This window comes from Amblyomma maculatum, chromosome 1 (genome assembly GCF_055883805.1).
Source record: "Amblyomma maculatum isolate TAMU_Amacu chromosome 1, ASM5588380v1, whole genome shotgun sequence".
NCBI lineage: Eukaryota > Metazoa > Arthropoda > Arachnida > Ixodida > Ixodidae > Amblyomma > Amblyomma maculatum.
The window spans coordinates 256,829,960-256,850,762 of record NC_139344.1 but is presented as its reverse complement, the minus strand read 5'-3'; the positions used below and the strand labels follow the sequence as shown (position 1 = coordinate 256,850,762).

General features: G+C 44.7%; 1 protein-coding gene across 1 annotated transcript in view; it reads right to left on the bottom strand.

The window, feature by feature from the left end:
• LOC146206291 (Kv channel-interacting protein 4-like) overlaps window positions 1–20,803 on the bottom strand; it is a 529,985-nt gene that overhangs the window by 286,294 nt on the left and 222,888 nt on the right. Inside the window, exon 2 of the mRNA XM_084590922.1 lies at window positions 12,450–12,530. Coding sequence (XP_084447048.1) covers window positions 12,450–12,530 — 81 coding nt within the window. The remainder of the gene's footprint in view (window positions 1–12,449; window positions 12,531–20,803) is intronic.

The window sequence follows — 20,803 nt, the reverse complement described above, 5'->3', positions numbered from 1 at the left end:
CTGTTATGTTCGACAATACCAGTTGTTGGGCGAGTTGGTGTGCACGGTGATCCATAACAACAGCGCGACAGACGGGACGTGTCGTCCTTTCTTCCACGTCCCGTCTGTCGCGCTGTTGTTATGGAGCTGTTATGTTACATCAAATAATTTTTTCACATGAATGCTCGATTTTTTTTTTTCGTCTTTAAGTCAGATAGCCGAAGGGGAATTTGGACCTGCCAGTGATGCTCTGACGTAAACTCTCGCAAGATCACCTACAGCAGTGACTCTTACAGCACGTCAGTTTAGACGCGCAGGCTATAGCATGTACTCCACATTACTCAGCCTTTGCCATAACATACTTCTAACCCGGTAGCTACTCTTCGGGCTCTTCCCGTAGCACGCTGATATCGAGCACTCCTCCGCCCTACTCATAATCGCTTCCTCCAATATGCCAGCCACCTTACGGTTGTGATTCCTCCCCTCTGTAGCCATAACTTCCTAACCACTAGGCCGCCCGTTGCCTCCCACGAACTCTTGTTCTCCCCTTTGATAGATTCCCTGGAGCTGGTTACGAGGGACAAGGCCGACGGTGACGACGACGCGAAACGCAGATACGGGCGCCAAAGCGCTGCTCTATAAAAAAAAAAAAAGTTTATCCTGTTTAGTTTGCAAGCTTCAGTACTCTTCTTTCTTTCATCTTATATATGCCATTTATTCGTTGCTGCTCGCTGCCCTAGTATTTGGTTGTATACAACTCACAGGAGGTGCCGATTCAGTCACCGACTATGGGACCTTATTCTGTATTCTGCTGCTTGCAACGAGATTATGTAATGAATAAAATTAGTGAAATTCAAATTTAAATGCATATGTGAAGCTTTAAATACGCGGTCAAAGAGCCAGACTTGGCAAACCCGACTGCAAAGGGCCGCAGCTTCCGTTCGGGAATGTTCACGCCACGCGCGATCCCGCATCGCTTCTTCGCGCATTGTAGCAGAGAGCGCAACCGGACACTGCTGAGCCCTTGGCTGATGTTGCCAAGGCAACCGTGCATGATGGACTACTCTGCGCGCACTCCTGGAGCCTCTCGAAGTCCGCTTCATCGGTTCCAAAGGCGGCCGAAGCGCAACCCTGCCTCTTAATCGATACTTGCTACATGTGGGCTCATGGCGTTGTACTGGGGCTTGCCTTGCCGTATTGTTCCTGCTTTTGCGGCGCCCTATCCGGCATAAAAAAGAGCAGACCTTTGCCGACAAAAATAGCAGTTGTGAAGCTTCAAAACATAATTAAGGGAGTGATTAATGACTTTCTACGCTTAAATACTGCTATTACATTACTAAATTACTATACCATAAAAGTTATACATTACATCACAAATTTCCAAAATGAAAATTAAATTACTGCAATTCAATCTTATTAATTGAATTACTGTTATTTCTGGACAATATAAACGATTGGCAGTTGGACTGAGCAGACACTTTTCATTGAGCGTGTTTCAGTGACTGCGCTGTTCAATTTAAGACCCAAGACGCATGACAAGACGGCGCAATACAGAAGAGCTCTAAGAATAGGGGTTAGCACAGAGTACATGCCCTTTAGCGTTTGCGCGTACTTTTACGCTAGTTCGCGCTTGGCGGGACAGGTATAGCGAATCGTCCTCGACGTGTACCGCGACGACGTGAGAAAGAAGAAGAGACGAGCACTGCTCTCGGCTCGGGCAGGTTTATATGGAGCTCTCTCCACGCAGAGCGTGCGCGCCACTGCGCGGCTGTACCCCCGCAGCGCGAAGATAAAACAGAACGATGAAAGGAGCAGCAGGCCGACAGGCCGAGTCGGATATACAAGCAAAACAACGAGGCCTCTGGGTATACAGGTCTCCCGCTATTGTAACCTGCGCACGTGTCGACGTCTTCGTCTTTTTCCTCGTTTCGGCTGTTTTCTTTCTGCTTCCGTCCTCTTGTTTATCCCAGCGCTTCACGAGTGTGCGACGCGCAGCTGCGCGCGCGCGCGGGCCCACGCGTGGGCTTATATTGAGCCTCTCGTGTTCAAGTGGGGCCTGTTCCCATTCGCAGAGTCGATCTTGTTAGTTTGACTGTGCGTTTTCCTTCGACGTCGCGTGGTCGGACTCACCTGCCTGACGCGTCCGGTTCGCAATACACGTCTGTCGCCAGTAGAGAAAGAGGAAAAAAAAAAAAAAGCGGGAACGGTACATTTGACATTTGCGACATTGAACACCCGGTCTCAATATTAAATACTAGTGGAACATGGGTTCATGGCATGTAGACCGAAATAGAGTTAATGAAACAAGCCGTTCGAGGTTCTGCTCCTGTGCCGACTTTAGGATGAAAATTACGAACTAGACCTCTGACCTTTCGCCTTGGGTAGGAGTAGGCGTTCTAAAGTTGGTACTACGAAAGTGGGGCAAACTTTATTTGCGGCGAAAAACAAAATATGAGAAACCCACTCAAACGAATGTCCGAGCGACTGAATGCGACATGTTTGGTAAAACGTACGAATACTACACACCGCAGCATTTGTTGCGGCTGCAAGGGGCTGTTTCCACCCTAAAAAAAGAAATTAGCTGAAGCACAAAAAGTGTTCCTTTTTTTATAAAAAAAAAATGTTAACCGCACAATATCTGTCATTTGTTTTCTAACGTTTATTGCTATTTTTGCGCAAAAAATAAATCTTTAGTTGCCAGTTTGAAAGGGGTAAATATAACGGTAGTCCTATACGCATACAAGTAGATCCATAAAGCAGGATGCTAAAGAAAACGAAAGACATGGATCTGGTGAACGGCGCTTGAAGTTTGATTTCTTGAAATGAAGAAGGTGGTACCACCAATTAAAGATTAAAATTGCTCTTTCTCATGCGTTCAGTCTGAGTGCCTTTTTTTCTTTATTACGGGGCCCACGAACTTTCAAAAGGCTCGTGCGTTCAACGCTTAGCAGACGAAAATTAGGTATTAGAACTCTACGAGATGTTTCATTTTCAATGAGTTAAATATCATTCTTTCCTTTTCAGAGTTACCATATTGATTTTTGTTAATTCTCCAGATAGGCCTCTAAGCATAGTTGTTACTGTTTGTTTTCCGCACGTTAACTTTAGGGCAAAGCAAGAGCACAACAAAAAACGGCTTCGTTGAGTCAACTACTATACTTGTCTTTAGTCTGCTTTCGATACGAGGCATATCAAAATGAACTTACTTCAACAGTGCCGATGAACTCAAGTAGCATTCCGAAGATGGAGTGGAATGCGATTCTATTGTAGGCGTTTTAAAGTAGAAATAATAGTAGCAAACAAAATGCCACCTTCACTACAACGTTGCCAACTTGATATTTGGAACGTCGCATTATGGCTGCGTAATCTTCGAAGGATCGTTCTTTCTTATATAAACGCGGAACGCCGAGCCAACGCGCGCGCGCGCACGCACGCACACACGCATGCACGCACGCACGCACGCACGCACGCACGCACACACACACACACACACACACACACACACACACACACACACACACACACACACACACACACACACACACACACGCGCGCGCGCGCGCGCGCACGCACACACACACGCACGCACACACACACAAGCCAAAGCATCGAAAAGTGGCGCACTGAGAGCAGTATTCTTTCATCGAACCTTGGATCCAGCCTTTCTCTAGAAGTACGCGGCGCCGGAGACCATCAAACCCCATGCGTCTGGATACAATGCCCAACCTTCTGGCTTGTTCATAAAACGGTCGATAACAAAAAGCGATATGCTAGCAGAGAGATGGGAGAGAAGAAGAGGAAACAAACGACGCAGGACGAACAATAAACGGAAGAATCGTAAAACAGCCTCCATCCCCTCTTTTCCCTCTGCAGAACAGCCGCCGTAAAGAGGGACGCAGAAGATGGTCGTTCTCGGACATCTCGGAAGAAACGAGGGCGTCAAACCATCCGTAAAAACGGCGCGGAAGTGCCACTGGAGCTGCGCTGGCGGTCATTGTCTGCGGGCGTGGCAGCTCAAAGGCGACAAAAAATGAAACGTGGGAAGAACTAGGACAGAGAAAATAAATCACAGTGAAATAAATACCCCCACCCGGAAGAGCAGTGAAGTCAGGGTATAGTAGGGGCAAGGGCGACGACGACGCAAAGTTGCAAGAGAAACGGAGGGAAAGATCCCGCCGAATTTCTTTCTCCATGGCTCTCTGCGACAGGTGATGACCGCACACCGCAGACCAAACCTATTTGCGCGCCGACTCGCCCCCAAAATCAAGGCAACGATAATGAGTGGACGACGCGTTTTGCCGTCGAGAGACGGCCAAGAGAGAAGAGAGATAGCGACGCCCGCAGCCACGTAGAGCAGGAAGAACACCTCTCCGATTGCCGCGGTGCGCTACGACCCAGAACATCCAAACGATCGCGCCCTTCGCCGCGCCCGCCGCCTGCGCTAAGTGCCGGACGATAAGAGCGCCGCGGCCGAGAGCGCGGGGTTCCTTTTTATCCGCCAGACTCTCAGTGGCCCATTCGCTCGGGGCATGCACCGGGCTCTGACAAGTTGGAAGCGGCGTCGATTGCCGCATCCTGTACACGCCGTGGCAGCCACGTCGGGATTGATTGAATTATTGATTGGGAACTCCACGGGCTTTGCTACGCTTTTGCAAGCAAGCGCAGTCGGTAGCGGTGGCTGTTTGAACACCCCTGCCGCGAGCGGCGGATTCTCCGAGCCTGCGAGCAAACAGTGGGCGGTGCGGAGGGAGCCCGGCGTTAAGCGGCTCGTGGACTCGAGGAAAGAAGGCTGCTTCAAATCATCGCTTGTTCGTGTCCTTTGAGTTCAGCCTGTTTGTTCATGGCGACAGACGAATTCGCGGAACCTATGGGCGTTTTCTCGGTAATATGTGTGGAAAGTGTTGCTTATGTCAGCAAATTACAGCTGGATATACAAAACGTGCATGGATAGATTATCTTTTGTAAGCAGGCTCGTTTGACTGGCAAAGCCTACATATCTAGCACTCTGAGGTACCTGCACAAGAAGGCATCAAGTCGTAACAAATTATTTAAATGACGCCCTTAGTAGTAGACGTGGTGGGCACTGAATCGGGCAGCGAAACGCAAAGTGTTAGCCGAGTATCGAGCGGTGTCGTGCGTACGTAGGGAAGTAAAATTCTAAACAAAGTGCTCGGTTTTACCCCATTTTACTGATCTTTATTGAGCACTAGTGCAGCCTCAATGTCATACGAACCATGGAGAACCAAGCACATTGCCCCTAACAACATGGCTGCGTTAAGATGCGACTTAACATGTTTAGTTGCACACCACTCGAGCACACTTGGAAAATATGATTGACTATCTACTTGAATTTATAAATTAGATAAATATTACCTGTAATATCTATGGGAGCCACTGCAACAAAGCCTGTCATAGCCAAACCTCTAGCTACAATGAACATGTCGAACCGAGGTCAGTAGTACATGTGCTTTTCCTGCAAATAACTACACTGACTTCCAAGACTGCATTTGCTCCGAAATATAGACGGTAATTTCGCAAATACGCAGTGCAGCAAACCGTGAAACATTATACGGAGTTGCACGAGATATTTAATCTAGATATTTAGCGCCTGAAACAGGCATTTATTGCAGTCTCGTTCACTAAGTATCATATATATATATATATATATATATATATATATATATATATATATATATATATATATATATATATATATATATATATATATATATGAAGGAAAGAAGCCAACAGTCGGCGATGCCAAGGAAAGCGTTGGGGATGGTATTTTATGTTTTTTTTAATGTTTACTTGGATAATATCTGAAATTAGTAATGTAATCTGCTTAGGGGAAAGATAATTAAACACAAAGTAGAAGAAAAAACAACGTGCTGATGGTGGGGACCGAACCCACGACCTCCGAATATCGCGTCCGGTGCTCTTCCAACTGAGCTACATCAGCCGCTGTCCCCCCTGCTACTTGCTTATATATATATATATATATATATATATATATATATATATATATATATATATATATATATATATATATATATATATATATATACAGATATATATATACAGATATATATATATATAGAGAGAGAGAGAGAATTTACATGGCACCGAAAGGTGAAATCACAATTTTCCGCACTTATGTACTTTATGACACCAGGTGTACAAAACGCACAGAGACATGCGAGCATCTTTCATGCAAGAATACTTAGTTACATTTTTGGTTAATATGAATTACTCTTCCAATCGTACATACCGACCTCATCATGCCATTTTACAGTACATGTTTAACGAGTGCTGTCATATCATAACACGAGTACTTTACGCAACCCTATACCCACCCGACTCCAACAAAATAACTTCACTTGTGCTCATATACCACACAGGAAAGGTGGGCTCATAAAAGACTTGCTTAGCAAAATTATCCAAAAAGATGTTGTGGATTTTTATTCGTTCTGTATGCTGTAGGGCTGAGTAGAATTACCTGCAGTGCATTGTGAGTTTAAAACTGTAGTTAGTACCAATATGTATACTAACTTAACCTCGGTTAGCAGCTATGAATTTGTGAAAATAGCCCTCCCATTAAAAATTCTACCTATACTTTATATATATCTCCATGGAGCAGGCCTGAGAATAATACTGGCATAAAATATGCCTAGTCTGGGTCCAATTTATAACCCTCAGCTTTGTCACGCAACCAGCTTCAGTAAAAAAAATTTACTTTAAATTAATACTCCTAACACCACACTGAGCAACGCTGAGCAAGCGCATGAAAAAAAAAAAAATCTAGACATATGTCAGCGTGGTCGAACTGATTCAGTTCGAAAGTCATTCCTAAAATTAACGTATATGTGTCCTAGCTCTAGTATTATAGATCCCTGAACTGAATATGTATGTGCAGAGTCTAGGATTCATGAAGGCGCAATGTTACGAGTATGTTTTCAACCTTTCCCAAGAAAGGTTGGTAATTTGGAAGACTGTGGTCAGTGACGTTGTTCAATCAGGACGTCGCTGGAAAGTTTGTGTTTTGATGTGAAGTTCTCCGCCCCACGTCCAGTAAAGGGACGAAAACTGCCGCAATAGGTACGAAGTTAATTTCATGCAGACCAATAGTGGCAACAACATAACCCGCTGACGGGATAGACGTCATCGTCTCATTCTGTTGCATTACTTGCTTTTTTTTTTTTGCGATCACTGCACTGTCTGAATTTTACATTACGTTTAACAAAGACCGTAGGGGGAAACATTCGTTTGTAAGAGTAACACATCCATTTACGAGATGCTATGAAACAGTGGGAGGAATGTATGCCTGCCAGTCTGCTGCTCATTAGGAAATTCGCTAAACTCAGAACACAATCTCCATCAGTCTTTATTTCCCTGAAAAGAAACCTCCGCATCTTTCTCCCAAAATGCAGTATTACCAGCAGAATCTTCTCGGCGTTCGCGAGGCAAGAACGTTATTGGCAAAGAAAATATAGCCTGCGTAAATCGGTTGGCAACTGTAACGAGACCTCGAAAAGTGGAAGCGACCTTTGCTGAGCTAGACACAATTCTGATCTCTCTTCCTGAATAAGATTGCCTTACCTTTGCACATATTGTTACGGGGGCCCTTGATATGGCCGGTTAACCCAGCACAGCACAGTTAGCAGAGCTGGAAATACAACACCGTCCAGTTGACCACACACCCTTCAGCGTAGTCATCTCTCTGCAATATCTCTCAATCCTTTTTCGTAACAATATTAGTAACAGCGGCCTGAAATAACTAAACTAACTTCTCTGCTAAGCCTTTACTTCCGTTTATTTTTCTGCAGCACGAGCAGTACAAAAAAGAGAGTGAGAAGTTGGAAAAGAAACGGCGGAAAGATGTGCATGACAATCTCACGACCCATTTCTTCTCCTCATGCCTAAACGAAAACAGCAGGATACGCATCCTCGCCTCTATTTTTGCCAATAAAAACTTTCGCTCATCACATTTTTTTTTTTAGTCGAATATACCACAGAGGAGGTTTGAAAATAAGCTTGAAGTTAGCAAAGGCCGCCATTGTCTTCAGGAAATTCTATCCGGAAATGGTAGCCGAACCAGCGCAATCTCGGTGATTGATTGTGAACGAAGTTTTCTTTATTCAAGAAGGCGAAGGGAAACAGGGCTCCTCGCGGATAAATAATGACGCGAACCGCACATACTGACGGTAGGCTGAGGGCTCTTTTTCTTTGCTCATCTGAAGTGCACCTTGGACCCGGTGTCCATCTTTCTTTCTCGAACAGGGTGGCACAAAAGTCTGCGTGTCGAGCTACACTGGGCATATATCACGTAGCCTTCACTGTCAGGCCGCTTATGACGGCGTAATCGGCGGCGGTGCGTATTCTGCCATTTGTTGAATAGTTGTCTAACCTTAGGTGACGGCCAGAAAAAAAAAAAATTAAGGTGGGTTTGAGGCATGGCATTGCAGACTTAATGCGGACATAAATGGAATTCATGACTGGATCACAAAACTTAGCTCTCTGATCGCCTTGAAGACTGCCGTTAGTGGCTCCCTGGCCTGCTGCAAAGAAAATAACATGCTTCTGTGTGAACTGAAGTGCCTTACAGGCCTAATGACCCCTCCGAAAAGCCCTCCCACTTGTATACTGAACATCACATAGACAAGTGTCTAGATATACAGGATGTCCCAGATAAATCTAACAAAGTCTTTAAAAAATACGGTGGGTCTCAGCCCAGTGAAACCAATTCAGAACTGCTCAGGTTCACATACTGCTAACCTGCAGTATCTTTTTCGCTCACCAAAGTTAATTAATTAGTAGAGACTAATTAGCTTATTTCTTAATCATTCCACTAAGCTAAAAACTGTCAATACAAAAGTTGTAGATCTCGAAAAACAACTAGCTACGTTGTTCCCATAACGCTTCGACTTACGCCGCCCTGTTTATCGGCCTTTAAAAAAATGCCGTCACGTGACACACTGTTATTTTAAATCTTTGGCCAAGTGTGTACAACCAGCTTTATCGTAGAGAGTACAGCCAAGAATGGAAAATTTTGTCATCTTGGACGCGTCTCGAGGCTTGTAAGTGACGCCGCAGCCGCAAAATTTTGTTTATTGCGCCAGGCACCGTTTTCGGATGGTAAAAGAAATCACTTTACGTAAAGCTAGTTTGATAGAAACAACGTATCTAGCTGTTCTTCGAGAAGATCTACAACTTTTGGATCGACACGTTTTCTTTCAAGCCAATAATTTAAAACTAATTAGTCTTTACAAATTAATTAAGTTTAGTGAACAAAAAATGCTGCAAGATTAGCATAGGCGACTCTGATAACTCTTTATTGATTTTGCAGTGCTATGGCCCTTCGTATTTTTTAAAACCTTGGTTGCATTTTGATGGGACACCCGGTATACATTTTCTATGTTTAAGGATAAAATAAGCCGATTTTCTTGCGCTATCCTTCTAGGACGCAGCGCTAAATTTGGGAACATTGATGTCTTTATGAGCTTACGTGCTTTAATACCTGTCGATGTACGTCAGCATTTAGATGCAGTGCTTTCCATTAGGAAGCTAACATGATGTAGCTCAAAATTCAGTCAGCAAAACTCATGCACACTGGTTTTACTTCACTTGAATTGGCTCACAACACAAGTGCTTTATGCGTAAAGTAAGCAAAACTGCTACTTTGGAGCTGCAGGGCTTGTGTTGCGGAGCGGAATATTTTGAATCTTCATTCATGCGTCATTGTAAGAAAAGTTTGCAGCTTCAAGAAATAAACGTAATGTGTCCCTGGTTTATGGAACAAGGTAACAGGCTTTACACTGATCTCATGAAATACTGGCGTCACCACTGTATGCACATGACAAAAACGAAAAAAATAAATAAGAGTATATAGTCAAAAGCAACCTTATATATCTGTGTAAGGGACCTAATCGAAAAGAACTTCATTTCTGCCGTTCCGAAATTCGTACGCTGCCAACTACGATCAAAACACAGCTTGTCGTATGCTGAATTAAGAAACTTAGAAGTGTAACTAATCGAATTCATTATTTGAGAAAGAAGAAGTAAGAAAAAATATAAAAAGGGAATCAAAGTGTGCAAAATGTTTAAAATAAAAGCCAATTGCTTGATGATACTAAGTTAGGAAAATTTAGGATGTTCGAATTGAGCATTTAAGCTGAAATAATTGAAAAGATGGAAACAGTTGAGAAACGAGTAAAAGAGTGTCAAAAAGTGTTCAAAATTAGGTCGATAGGTAGTAATAAAATATAGCAGAAAGATTAATGCATCGAAGTGCGATAGAAAAAAGACATTGCCAGTTTTGTTGAAAGGTTACCAGTCCTACAGCTTAACGGTAGAGTCCCCCGCGTTGCATCGAACGCAAACAGCGCGTTCCACTGAAATCGCAATAGGAGCATAAAGTTTCAAGAACGCTTCTTGAAACTTTATGCCTCCTATTGCGATTTCAGTGGAACGCGCTGTTTGCGTTCGATGCAACGCCGGGGGACTCTACCGTTAAGTGTAGGACTGGTAACCTTTCAACACAATGGCAATGTTTTTTTTTCGCACTTCGATGCATTAATTTTCTGTATATTTTATTATACATCGATAATTTTGAACATTTTGACACCTTTTTACCCTCGTTTCTCCAATGTTTCATTTTTCAATTATTTCAGTTAAATGCTCAATTGAACATCCTAAATTTTCCTTAATTAGTATCCATCAAGCATTGGCTTTTCATTTTAAACATTTTGACACCTTTGATTCCCCCTTTTTCTAATTTTTCTTACTTTTTTTTCAAATAATGAATTGATTAGTTACACTCTCTAAAGTTTCTTAATTAGCATCGCCAAGCATTGGCTTTGCATTTTAAGCATTTGACACCTTTGAACCCCCTTTTTAGAACGTTTTATTTTTTCAATTATATCAATAAATTAATTCATGAAATACACACTCTAAACTTTTTAATTGGCCTCATCAATTATTGCCTCTTCATTTTGACCACTTTGACGCTACTGCACCAACTTTTCTCATTTTTTATTTTTTCTATTTCTTTCATTCATCTATTCATTGCATTTATTTAATTAACTTCTGATCCATTATCACACACCAATCAATAATCAATCACTAGAGCCATAAATTACCATTATACAATTTTTTTACGCTGCCCCCGATTATTTCCGACACGCGGTGCCGACTACTACTACGATGACGACGGCTTTTCGGCTAAGTCAGCTGTACAAGCTATCGCTTAGTGTAAGAGCGAACGCTTCGCATGCACTTCAGACCTGAAATCAAACTTAGCTCTGCTTGCTCTTCGAACATGGGAATAGTGCGAGGTTCAAGGAAGTGAACGGTTTGCCCTTGTACTCGGACAGCAGCCAGTAGTTGCACAAAAAATTCAAGGACACTTTGGCGACTAAAGTGATGAAAGGTAAAGCCTGAGTACTGCATTCTGCTACGCAATTTTACCGGGTGCGCGACAGTAATTAGCATTCAATTACTTAATTACGCAACTGTAACTAATTAGTAATTGATTATAAATAATTAGTAATTACTCAATTATATACCGATTAATTAATACGATGTTATTGATAGTCATGGACGTTTAAGGTGACATTATTATTAATTAATTAATTAATTACGCAATTGTCACTAAATAGTAATTATTATTTAATTTGTCATTAACCAGTAGTCATTCAATTAGTAATCAATTAGTTAGTAGTTAATTAGTTATTGCTTATTGCTTGCCATATGGTCATATAAGGCGGCAATAATTATTAAGTAATTAGGTATATAAATTATTCAGCAAAAATATGGGGTGCGCGGCATTAATTAGTAATTAATTAGCTCATTACGCAACTGTCACTATTTAGTAATAGTAATTATTTATAAATCAGCAAGTAGTAATTAGTAATCAGTGTTCAGTAATTAGGGCAATATTAATGATTTATTGCGCAACTGCCACTAATAAATAATTATTAATTAACTTGTCATTAATTAGTAAATAACCAATGATTGGCATATGACCATATAAAGGCACGCATTCGCGCATACTGTGGTGGTGCTCTGTGATTGGTCGGGACCTCCATGACGTCATCTCGTCTCGACCAAACAGAGCCGCCGCAAAAGCGTGACACTTTTGCTAATGACAACGATGAGGCTATAAAGGCTTTCGCCTTAAAAAGAAGTGTTGTCACTCCCTCTAAGCGTACAGGAAAACATGCATCTGTGCCTTTTGCTCAGCCATAGGGGTCTAAATATTGCATAGACCTACATGCTGTACACTTTCTGACCTATATGCTGCTACAACTTCCCCTCCACCCCCTAATCCATCCCCACTGCGATTGACATAGACTATCTGTATATCCTGGATTGCTGCATGACCTCTAAGACTCCAATGTGCGGCAATACGCTGTATTATTATTGCTTTCAGTGTTAGAAAAGCAAGAGTGAAGAAGGATGTTGCGATCGCTTACTTTTGTTTGCCCAGTACTTGAAATTTTTAACTTCCGTCTCTTCGTCCACGTCATCGTTGTCGGACCCTTTGTTTCCAGCACCTGCAGTAGAAGAAAGAAACAAAAGTGAATGAGGGAAAGAGGTCGAAATATCGGAATATGCGCGCTTCCAGCGCTTTGTCACGTAAATGTAAAACTTCCAGATCACCGTTCTCGGGCGACTGTTTGCTACTATGCTTAAGAAATGGGCGGACGCATGACAACTCTCATTGGGTTCTCAAGCGGGAGGAGTTAAAATAATGCCCAAATACGTTATTTCTATGTAAAAATAATGATTCATTATGAGTAGAACGTTAAAAAAGAAAAGAGGAGGTGTGCGGAAGGCAATGCGGCATCAGGTTCAAGTCACCGTCACACAAGTCTGCCTCTGTATGAGTAGAGACACACATTTACAGTCTTCAAAAGTCAAAAGTATTCACGCATCATGGCTCAGGTTTCAGCCATGCAGAGAAAAGCTATGTCGACCCTGAGGCTGTAAATCACATCGCTGAGAACCCTCGATGTAACCCTTTGAGATGCTTTCGTGTTTGAGGATGCCTTAAAAGCCCAACGAAAAGGCTCCAAAGGGAATGACCATGTGGTCCGAAGATTTCCGCTAGGCTACTTGGCATGGATGTATCACGAACAGCAATTTGTTTGACCTCTGATCATATTCTAATTTTGTGCTTTTAAATTGCTCCTCATCGTTCGAATAAACGCTGTTCGGGATTATCCCGTCCATGATTTTCTTTCTCAAGATACGTTCTCTGCGCCCCGCAGTCTTCATTAAATTACATTCGCAAAGGGAAAGGTTCATTTAATCGGCCAAGCGATACTTTTGCTGTACAGTGGTGTTTCACACTTGAAGGGAATCTGGGAGCGCATGACAGCCAGCCGTCGAAAATCGTCGCCGGAAAAGGGACGAGCAAAACGTGCGCTGCCCTTACCACGCACGCGCCTGATGCCACTAATTCTTACAGGCCGTCGACAGCAGCGGCTATCGAAGCACGGCGGCAATATGCTGCCATTTTCCCACTAAGTGTAAAACAGCATGTGCAGTAATGTTGAAGTACGAAGCGCGAGGACATGCAGAAACAAAACATGGTCGTTTAGGTGATGACATGATTAGCCATTCAATCCGTGGCACTACTGTAATTAATAAGCAGTATCTATCCATGCTGCCTAGCGAAAGCCCATAGACGGCAGTCAAGGAACGAGGAAATATTCCCATCGCGGTAGCTCAATGGTTAGGACGTTCGACTGCTGAGCCCAAAGATGTAGGATCGGATCCCTGTTGCGGCGGCCGCTTTTCGATAGAGGCGAAAAGCAAGGCGCCCGTGTGCTGTCCGATGTCAGTGCACATTAAAGAACCCCAGGTGGTCGACATTTCCCAGAACCCTCCCCTACGTCGTCTCTGATAGCCTCAGTCGCTTTGGGGATGATAAAAACTTCAGCTATATAAACCTGTAAACATGAGAAATACTGGCTAAGGCAATTCTTGGGCCTGGTGCACGTCGACAAAATCAAGCAAATAATGCCGAGTCATACGAATGGACCTTCGCGAAGTCTTTGATGAAAACTATTTTGCCACCATTCACTACAATAACTTTTTTTGCTGAATAGTTGGTCGCGGCAGTGGTCGTGCCGACACAAAACGATATCGCTCCTCCAGCGCAGTTCTGACATCCATTCTGCTCGGGACGCCGAGCGGGCACAGGTGTGTGAGACGCCGTGCGTACACACAATAGCGAAGACGCTCTCGGGAGACGCGTTTCCCAGTTCGACATTCCGTTTAACCGCATTAGCTGCCGTTATCTTCATCGCAGATTCCATCAAAAAGCGCTTACCAGGCGCCAGCCGTGCGCAGTCGCCCGATCGGTGACAGGCACACGAAACGACCGAGTCGGCAACTTCTTTTCTCTCCTGACGACAAAAAGCTGCGCCGCTAGCTGGCCGCAGTGGTTTTTCCCCTCACAAGGCGCCGCCCGCATCGCTTAGTCTGCGGGGCCGGACACGCCGTCGACACTTCCTCGCCGGTTTGAGAACGGTTTTTCGCCATGCCGCCGAGGTTGTCTTACGACCGTTCGAAAAAAAAAAAAAAAAAAAAAAAAGAAGAAAAGCAGCGTCCTCGCGTCGTTCCGAAAAGAATAGCGCAGGAAGAGAGAGCATCACCGCTCCTCCCCAGAGATTCTGCGCCGCAGCGGTGGCTCTTCTCCTCACTGCTGTCTTTCGCTTCTCATTTTTAAACTCGTTATCGTTTCTTTTTCTTGCTTCAATTTTTCTTTAGCCTTGGAATTGTAGAGTGACGTGAGAGCTCCATAGAAGAACCGCGGTTCGTTTAAGCGGAATGGCTGCCGTTTCTTATACGAAACGCGTGGTCCTTCTTTGACGGTCAGAAAAAGCCGGAAACAATGAGCACTCGGAGTCCCTTTAGAAAGTCACGCCGCCTGAGCGTGGAATTGTTGTATCTCTAACGGGTCCAAATCAGCGATGAATACACTGAAGTCATTTTCCCGCCGCTAGGAATCTAGTCGATTCACGCAAAAGTTCATTTTCGATGAAAAGGGCCAGTTCAGCAGGCGTCTGCAAATATTTTGCCTTTGAAAGGAAAGAAACTCTTTCTGTTAACCACTGTTTCACTTAACTTAACGTTCTGGCCGAGCACTTTGCCTTTCTTTGCACTTTTTCGGGCTTTTCTTTTCCTCAGCTTCTTCGACAACAGCAGCAACAGCGAACTACTGCCAGTAGAGCGCAGAAACCTTCATGACCAGCAATACAAATGAAGTGAGAACAAAAGATAACACGAAGAAACTATAAGATCTTAAAAACAGCGACCATTTGCGGCACGCATTGACACTTCACCCCAATGCAAGCTTGAAACTTTCAAATGTATGAAATTAGCAGAATATACACTCCACACAATTTCTTTCCAACAGTACCGCGTGATAGCCACTCAGGAAATAAGCCAGCTCCTCATTCTCATCGCGTAGCAATGGGGAGAAATCAGCGGAGGTAGCAGTGCTGTATCGTGAAGCGTTAGGGTCTCGAAGCTTGTTAAGAGCCGCTGCGGAATATATATACGCAGCAGTTCATTAGCACGAGAATACGCTCGAAGATTCCACGCCCAAGGTGAAGATAAAACAAATTTTATTCCCCGTACAAGCGCTGAAGGCTTAGTCTTGGCGGCAGTCTCGTTCAGCGCATGTCTCATTTCACAACATCGTTGCTATATACCTCCACGTCCAAACAATGCGGTTGGGAGACACTGGGAGGTAGCTCATCTGTGCACCCCAGTTACCGCTCGCACTTCATGGCGATTTCAGGCCGCCATATTGCCTGTCTTGAGAGGTCTACTTTAGGGATGATCGAGCATTACAACGAAAGCGGCGGGTGGTGTCAGCCTGTTAAGAAGCGAGCGTGAATTTCCGCGCCAAATCATGTCCGAGTCTTCTGGTCATGCGATCAAGAAGGGGATGACGCTGTGTATGTATACGACTAGCTCTCTTGTCTCTGGGCTCGTATTTGAGGCAGAAACATTCTGTCGTCGTGTTCAGTATTTCACGGTGCCAGCGAAGCGAAGTAGATTCGCAGCTCGGAGCGATATTTTGTTTGCAATTTTACTGCTCTTTGTCACCGTTGCAGGGTGCTCGAGAAGCGAAGAAAAGCGCCTGCTTCCATTAATTAAAAAAAATGTGGACACTGGTTTGGAGCGCGATACCTATCTTTTTCAGGAGTTTAAACATCGCCACATGCTCACGAAAACATCTGATTGGTTCTGCTATTTAAGAAGCTATCTGATTCTTATGTTGAAATCCGTTTCAGCGCTTGTACTGCCCCTACATGAACGAAAATCTGTAGCATTAGAAGGACACCTGAAGCGCCACGTCGACTTTGAAGTTTACGCAGTCGCTTTCAATCGCGCTTCTCCAAATAGTAATAATAATGAGACAGTGAAAGCTGCTCCTTAATGGAGGAATTAGTCCCACGCCGAAACACCAGATGCCGACAGATTCACGTCTGTCACAGTAGACATAACCGTGTTTCTTTATTCATTGTGTCTTGCTTTCACTGTTGTTGTTTTTTCTATGATAGTTTTCATCACAACGACATTCCAATCAGTTTTTTCTCGGCACGCTCTAGGCGAGGTAGATGAACCTAACTCATTATAGAATATCAATGTTCGTAACCGCACCGCGATCGTAGTGACTCAATGGTTAGGGAACTTAACTGCAGAACTCGAGGACGCGGGATCAAATTTCGGCTGCGGCGGATGCTTTTCGATGGAGGCGAGGCAAAAAGCGATGTCAGTGCACGTTAAAGAACCCCAGGTGGTCGAAATTTTCGGCGTCCTCCACTACAGCGTCCCTCATATGTGAGCAGATTCGGGACGTTAAACCTCATAAAATAAAACCAAGTCAATCGCCTTGGCAGTGGCTTAGCTCTGCTATGGCTGGATATACGTAGCGTAAAGTTACGGTTATGCTTGGTGTTGAGTTTGCACTTTCATTGAGGTTTATCGTGTGTTCAGTGCACCGAGGAGTCTTGGAATTACTCTCTTCATCCTCCTCGTCCTCTTCCTCACTTTCCATCGGCTGCTGTTGCTGTTGTTTAGCGGCGGCCATAGCACGTCGTTGAGCTTCCTCTTTTATTCGCTAGGCGTTATTCTCGTAATCGGAAGATTCAGTGTTCCGGGCCTCTCTCGCGGCCGCTCTGGGAAAGCGTCTTGTCGTGACGGTACATCACGCGCCCCTTGTCGAACACAACCAGCATTTCATTGAACGCATTTAGGTTCACCGGCGTTCTATAATTCGTCTACAGGAAAGGAAGTATCTATCACTCTCGGAATCCCAGTGTAGACAAGGGGAATTTTGAAGAGCGTCTCACGACGCGGGGCTTGGCGCAGTGGTAAAGCGCTGGGCTGGGAATCCAAGGGATGGAGGTACGATTCTCTAAGGTTAGTTAATTTATTTTTGAAGTATCAATTCAATGGTGATTAGGCATGAGACTTCTTTGCGGCTCTCGCGCATGCGCATAACGGGCGGCCAAGACTCGCGCGAAACTTGGCTCTGACCGGCTTTACGCTACAAAATATTGGTTCTATATAATTATGATCGCGCCAAGTTTTAACTCGTTCATCTTGGCAGCTTGCGTATTGTAGGGGTCTTTACGCCCCATTGTGAGAGGAACAGATTTTTTTGTCTACAGTGAGAAGAGAAATACGTAGTGGCTTATTCCCATGCAGGGTATCTAACGGGCCAAAGCGAGTAGTAGTGTAGACGTTTCTTCATCGATTTCAGCATAGTTTGAGCAAAAATACGAAACGTTCGGTATTGTTTGTGCCGGACTTCATTTGTCTTTATATTCAGAGTCATTCTTCCTTAAAAGACAGCAAAAATGACAACCCTGCTGATTCATGGCGTCCTCACACGTCTCCTTAGCTGCGAGACGTGACGTGAAATCGTTTCCGGTGGTGCGGCGTTCATTCACTGCAGACAGAGCTCCTTCGGAGCTCCGTTTCTCGTCGCTTCCCTTTCGACGCGTATGCTGCTTTCCACTTTCTCTATTCGCTGCTTGAAAAATGCAAATAGAATGGCTTGCTTCCAGGGTTTCGTCGGAAAGCCCATCTTCTCCGACCTAACCATGAGCCGCTGGGCTTCATCGCAAAGTGCGCAGACTTCCTGTTTGGCAGACCGGTGTGACCAGGCGTTTGAATGCCTCCAACGTTGGGAAGCGATTCGACACAGTCTCATCCGTTAAGGACTATTCAAAGCCATAGAGGAAGGCTTTGCAATTAGCCTGTCGCGCAGAAGCCGGCGGAACTGTATCACCTGTTGTTCACTTTCAGGCCTATTCGTACCGAGTAACGAATGTCTCAGGAGATAGAGCGCGAGGAAGCTCAAGTTACTCGTAAATAGAATGGAAGGAAGGCGAGCGCCAGCCGGCGCTCGTCACAGCCGTCCGAATCCGACCGACTCCGCCCACCGGCATTCATCGGAACCCAGACACAATAATACGGCCATATCTGCCGGGCATAATTAAGCCGGCTCGCAATTAGTCCACGCGCTCCGGAACGCTGACGCGCACCGCCGACTCGGCAGTTTTGAAGGCCACGCAGCGACGCCCACCCCCCAGCGCGCGCCCCGTTAGCAAGCGCCGAAGCGCGGTATGGTAGGGGAGAGGGAACGAGTTTGCGCCTAATCGCGGCCTGGACGCGCGGTTCGGATGGCCTGGCTCCGAGCAGCTCCCAAAGAGCGTGCCCATATTGGTTGGCCCCGCAGTAAGGGTCTTCGCAATCTGCGCTTTGCAAGATGTCGACGATGCAGCCGGGTTCGCGTGCTCCGCTGCTCCAGCGAGCCGGTGTTCGCGGAGCTGAAAATTTTGAAATGAGCTTCTGGTTTCAACGTAGCAAACAAATGAGCGTCAGGCCGCTTTGCAACAGGAAGGTGACGCGTAAAGTTCTGTGTGCGGGCAACACCCGTAAAAAAAAAAACGTAGGACACGATGCTGGTGCAATTTGCTCTGGCTTGTCGGCAAGCATCTGCTGAACTAAGGCGAACATTGCTTGCGTAGTAAGCTTTACGCGATGTCAAACAGGCTGCTTTCGGCTGAAAACGCTTAACCGTACTCGAGAATTGAGAAAAATGTGTCGGAAAGATAATGCACGGGATTTCGTATCAGAAGCGTGACGCACTGTGACCGTTTTTTTGTGCAGCGTTCAGGGTGGCATCATAGCATCCATGCGCTATAGTAAAGTTGGAGGCTCGAACCGTCGACAGGGGTTCAAACCTTTGACATATGTACCTCCAATCGTATAATTCCTCTCATGGTAAATGTCCACCGAGAAGTGAGACATACGGCGACGTCCTTTCCACAAAAACAAAAGCTACTAAAGACATCTAACACTTTGCAAAAGTTGTGTCATTCTTTAAATGCCAAAAGTTTGCGGAGTGGAAAGGTGACGTTGAAGGCGCTATTGCGTCGACTCTTAAGACGAACCTTAAGCGTCCTCTAATCTTTTCATCATTATTTGGCAGAAATCGCCTTGCATGGCAAAAAAAAAATGCAACCTTTGCAACCATTTGCAACGACTGCGTGCGATTTGCAACGCAATGCGGAAACCCCTCGGGTGTAAATGGTAAGAAATTCTGGGCACGCACAATTTTTAATAAAAAAAATTATCCATGGACGCGATTTTATGCGCATTTTGAGCCTGTACATGACAATTAATATACCCAAGATCCTCTCCTTGGGCAGTTTAACGCTTTTTATTGTCAAAAACGTGCCCCAAAAGATTTCTGCTGCGTCCCTCCTGGGTAGTTTATTCTACCCGGTTCGAGAGAAGAGCAAACTTTAAAAGCAAAATTTCGCTGCGCGTCGGGAGATCACGCCATTCGCATTGATAGGCTCACGACAGGATTTTGCAATATTCTGCAGTTGCCTGACAATAATGGTTAAACAAGCGCAGGGCAAACACTGAATGCAAGTTTTTTCGCTACGTACCGAAAAGTTAGACATTTCCGCTTAGCATGTTCAGAACAGTTCATTAAAATATTTCACATCTGCCTCAACTAAACGTGACGCGCAAAGATGCTGGACTCGAGTATTCGTACTAGCATAATTCTGATGTCATTCACAACTTGCGACATGAAAATATATAACGGTTGCTGAATAATTTGCTACTATTTCTGCAACTGCGGCTTTTTTGTCGATCAAAAACTGCTGATGTATATCAAGCGTTTTTTATTGACGCAGTAACGCTCATTCCGTGGCTAGCAAAGGAAGCTTCACTGCCTATAACGGACACACGATACGTAGAAGGCAAGACGAGAGAGAGTTGTTTCGCAATGACCTTAGACACTCATCAGCCCACTAAAAGAATAGTGTTTTCGCTTTTACTCTGCCAAGGCACTATGTACCGAGTACTCCTTGTCCACTTAATTTTATCTTCATTTGAAGTTACGAGATTGCCTAAATATGAAGCATTGCAGCGGCAGCACAGGGTCTAGTAGAAAACGCCAGGATATTGCGATATATTTATCGAATTGTTCGTGTTCGCCTAATAGTTCTTGGCACGTAAAACCCATACACGTTCTCCCTTTGTCAAAATAAATAGCGCAGGGGGTCCGAACCTGGGCCCTACTGCGTGTCTCGGCATGCATCGCCTGAGTTCCGTACTACCGAAGGTGCCGGAACACTCGCACGCCTTGGGTCTACCAGGGATGGTACCAGAGCTCCAGTACACGGCTCAGAGGCTACTTTCTTGCGCTCTTCACTGTTGATAAAGGGTGTCCTTCACTTCTAGGGTAAGCGAGTGTCCTGCGTGACACTTTAAACCG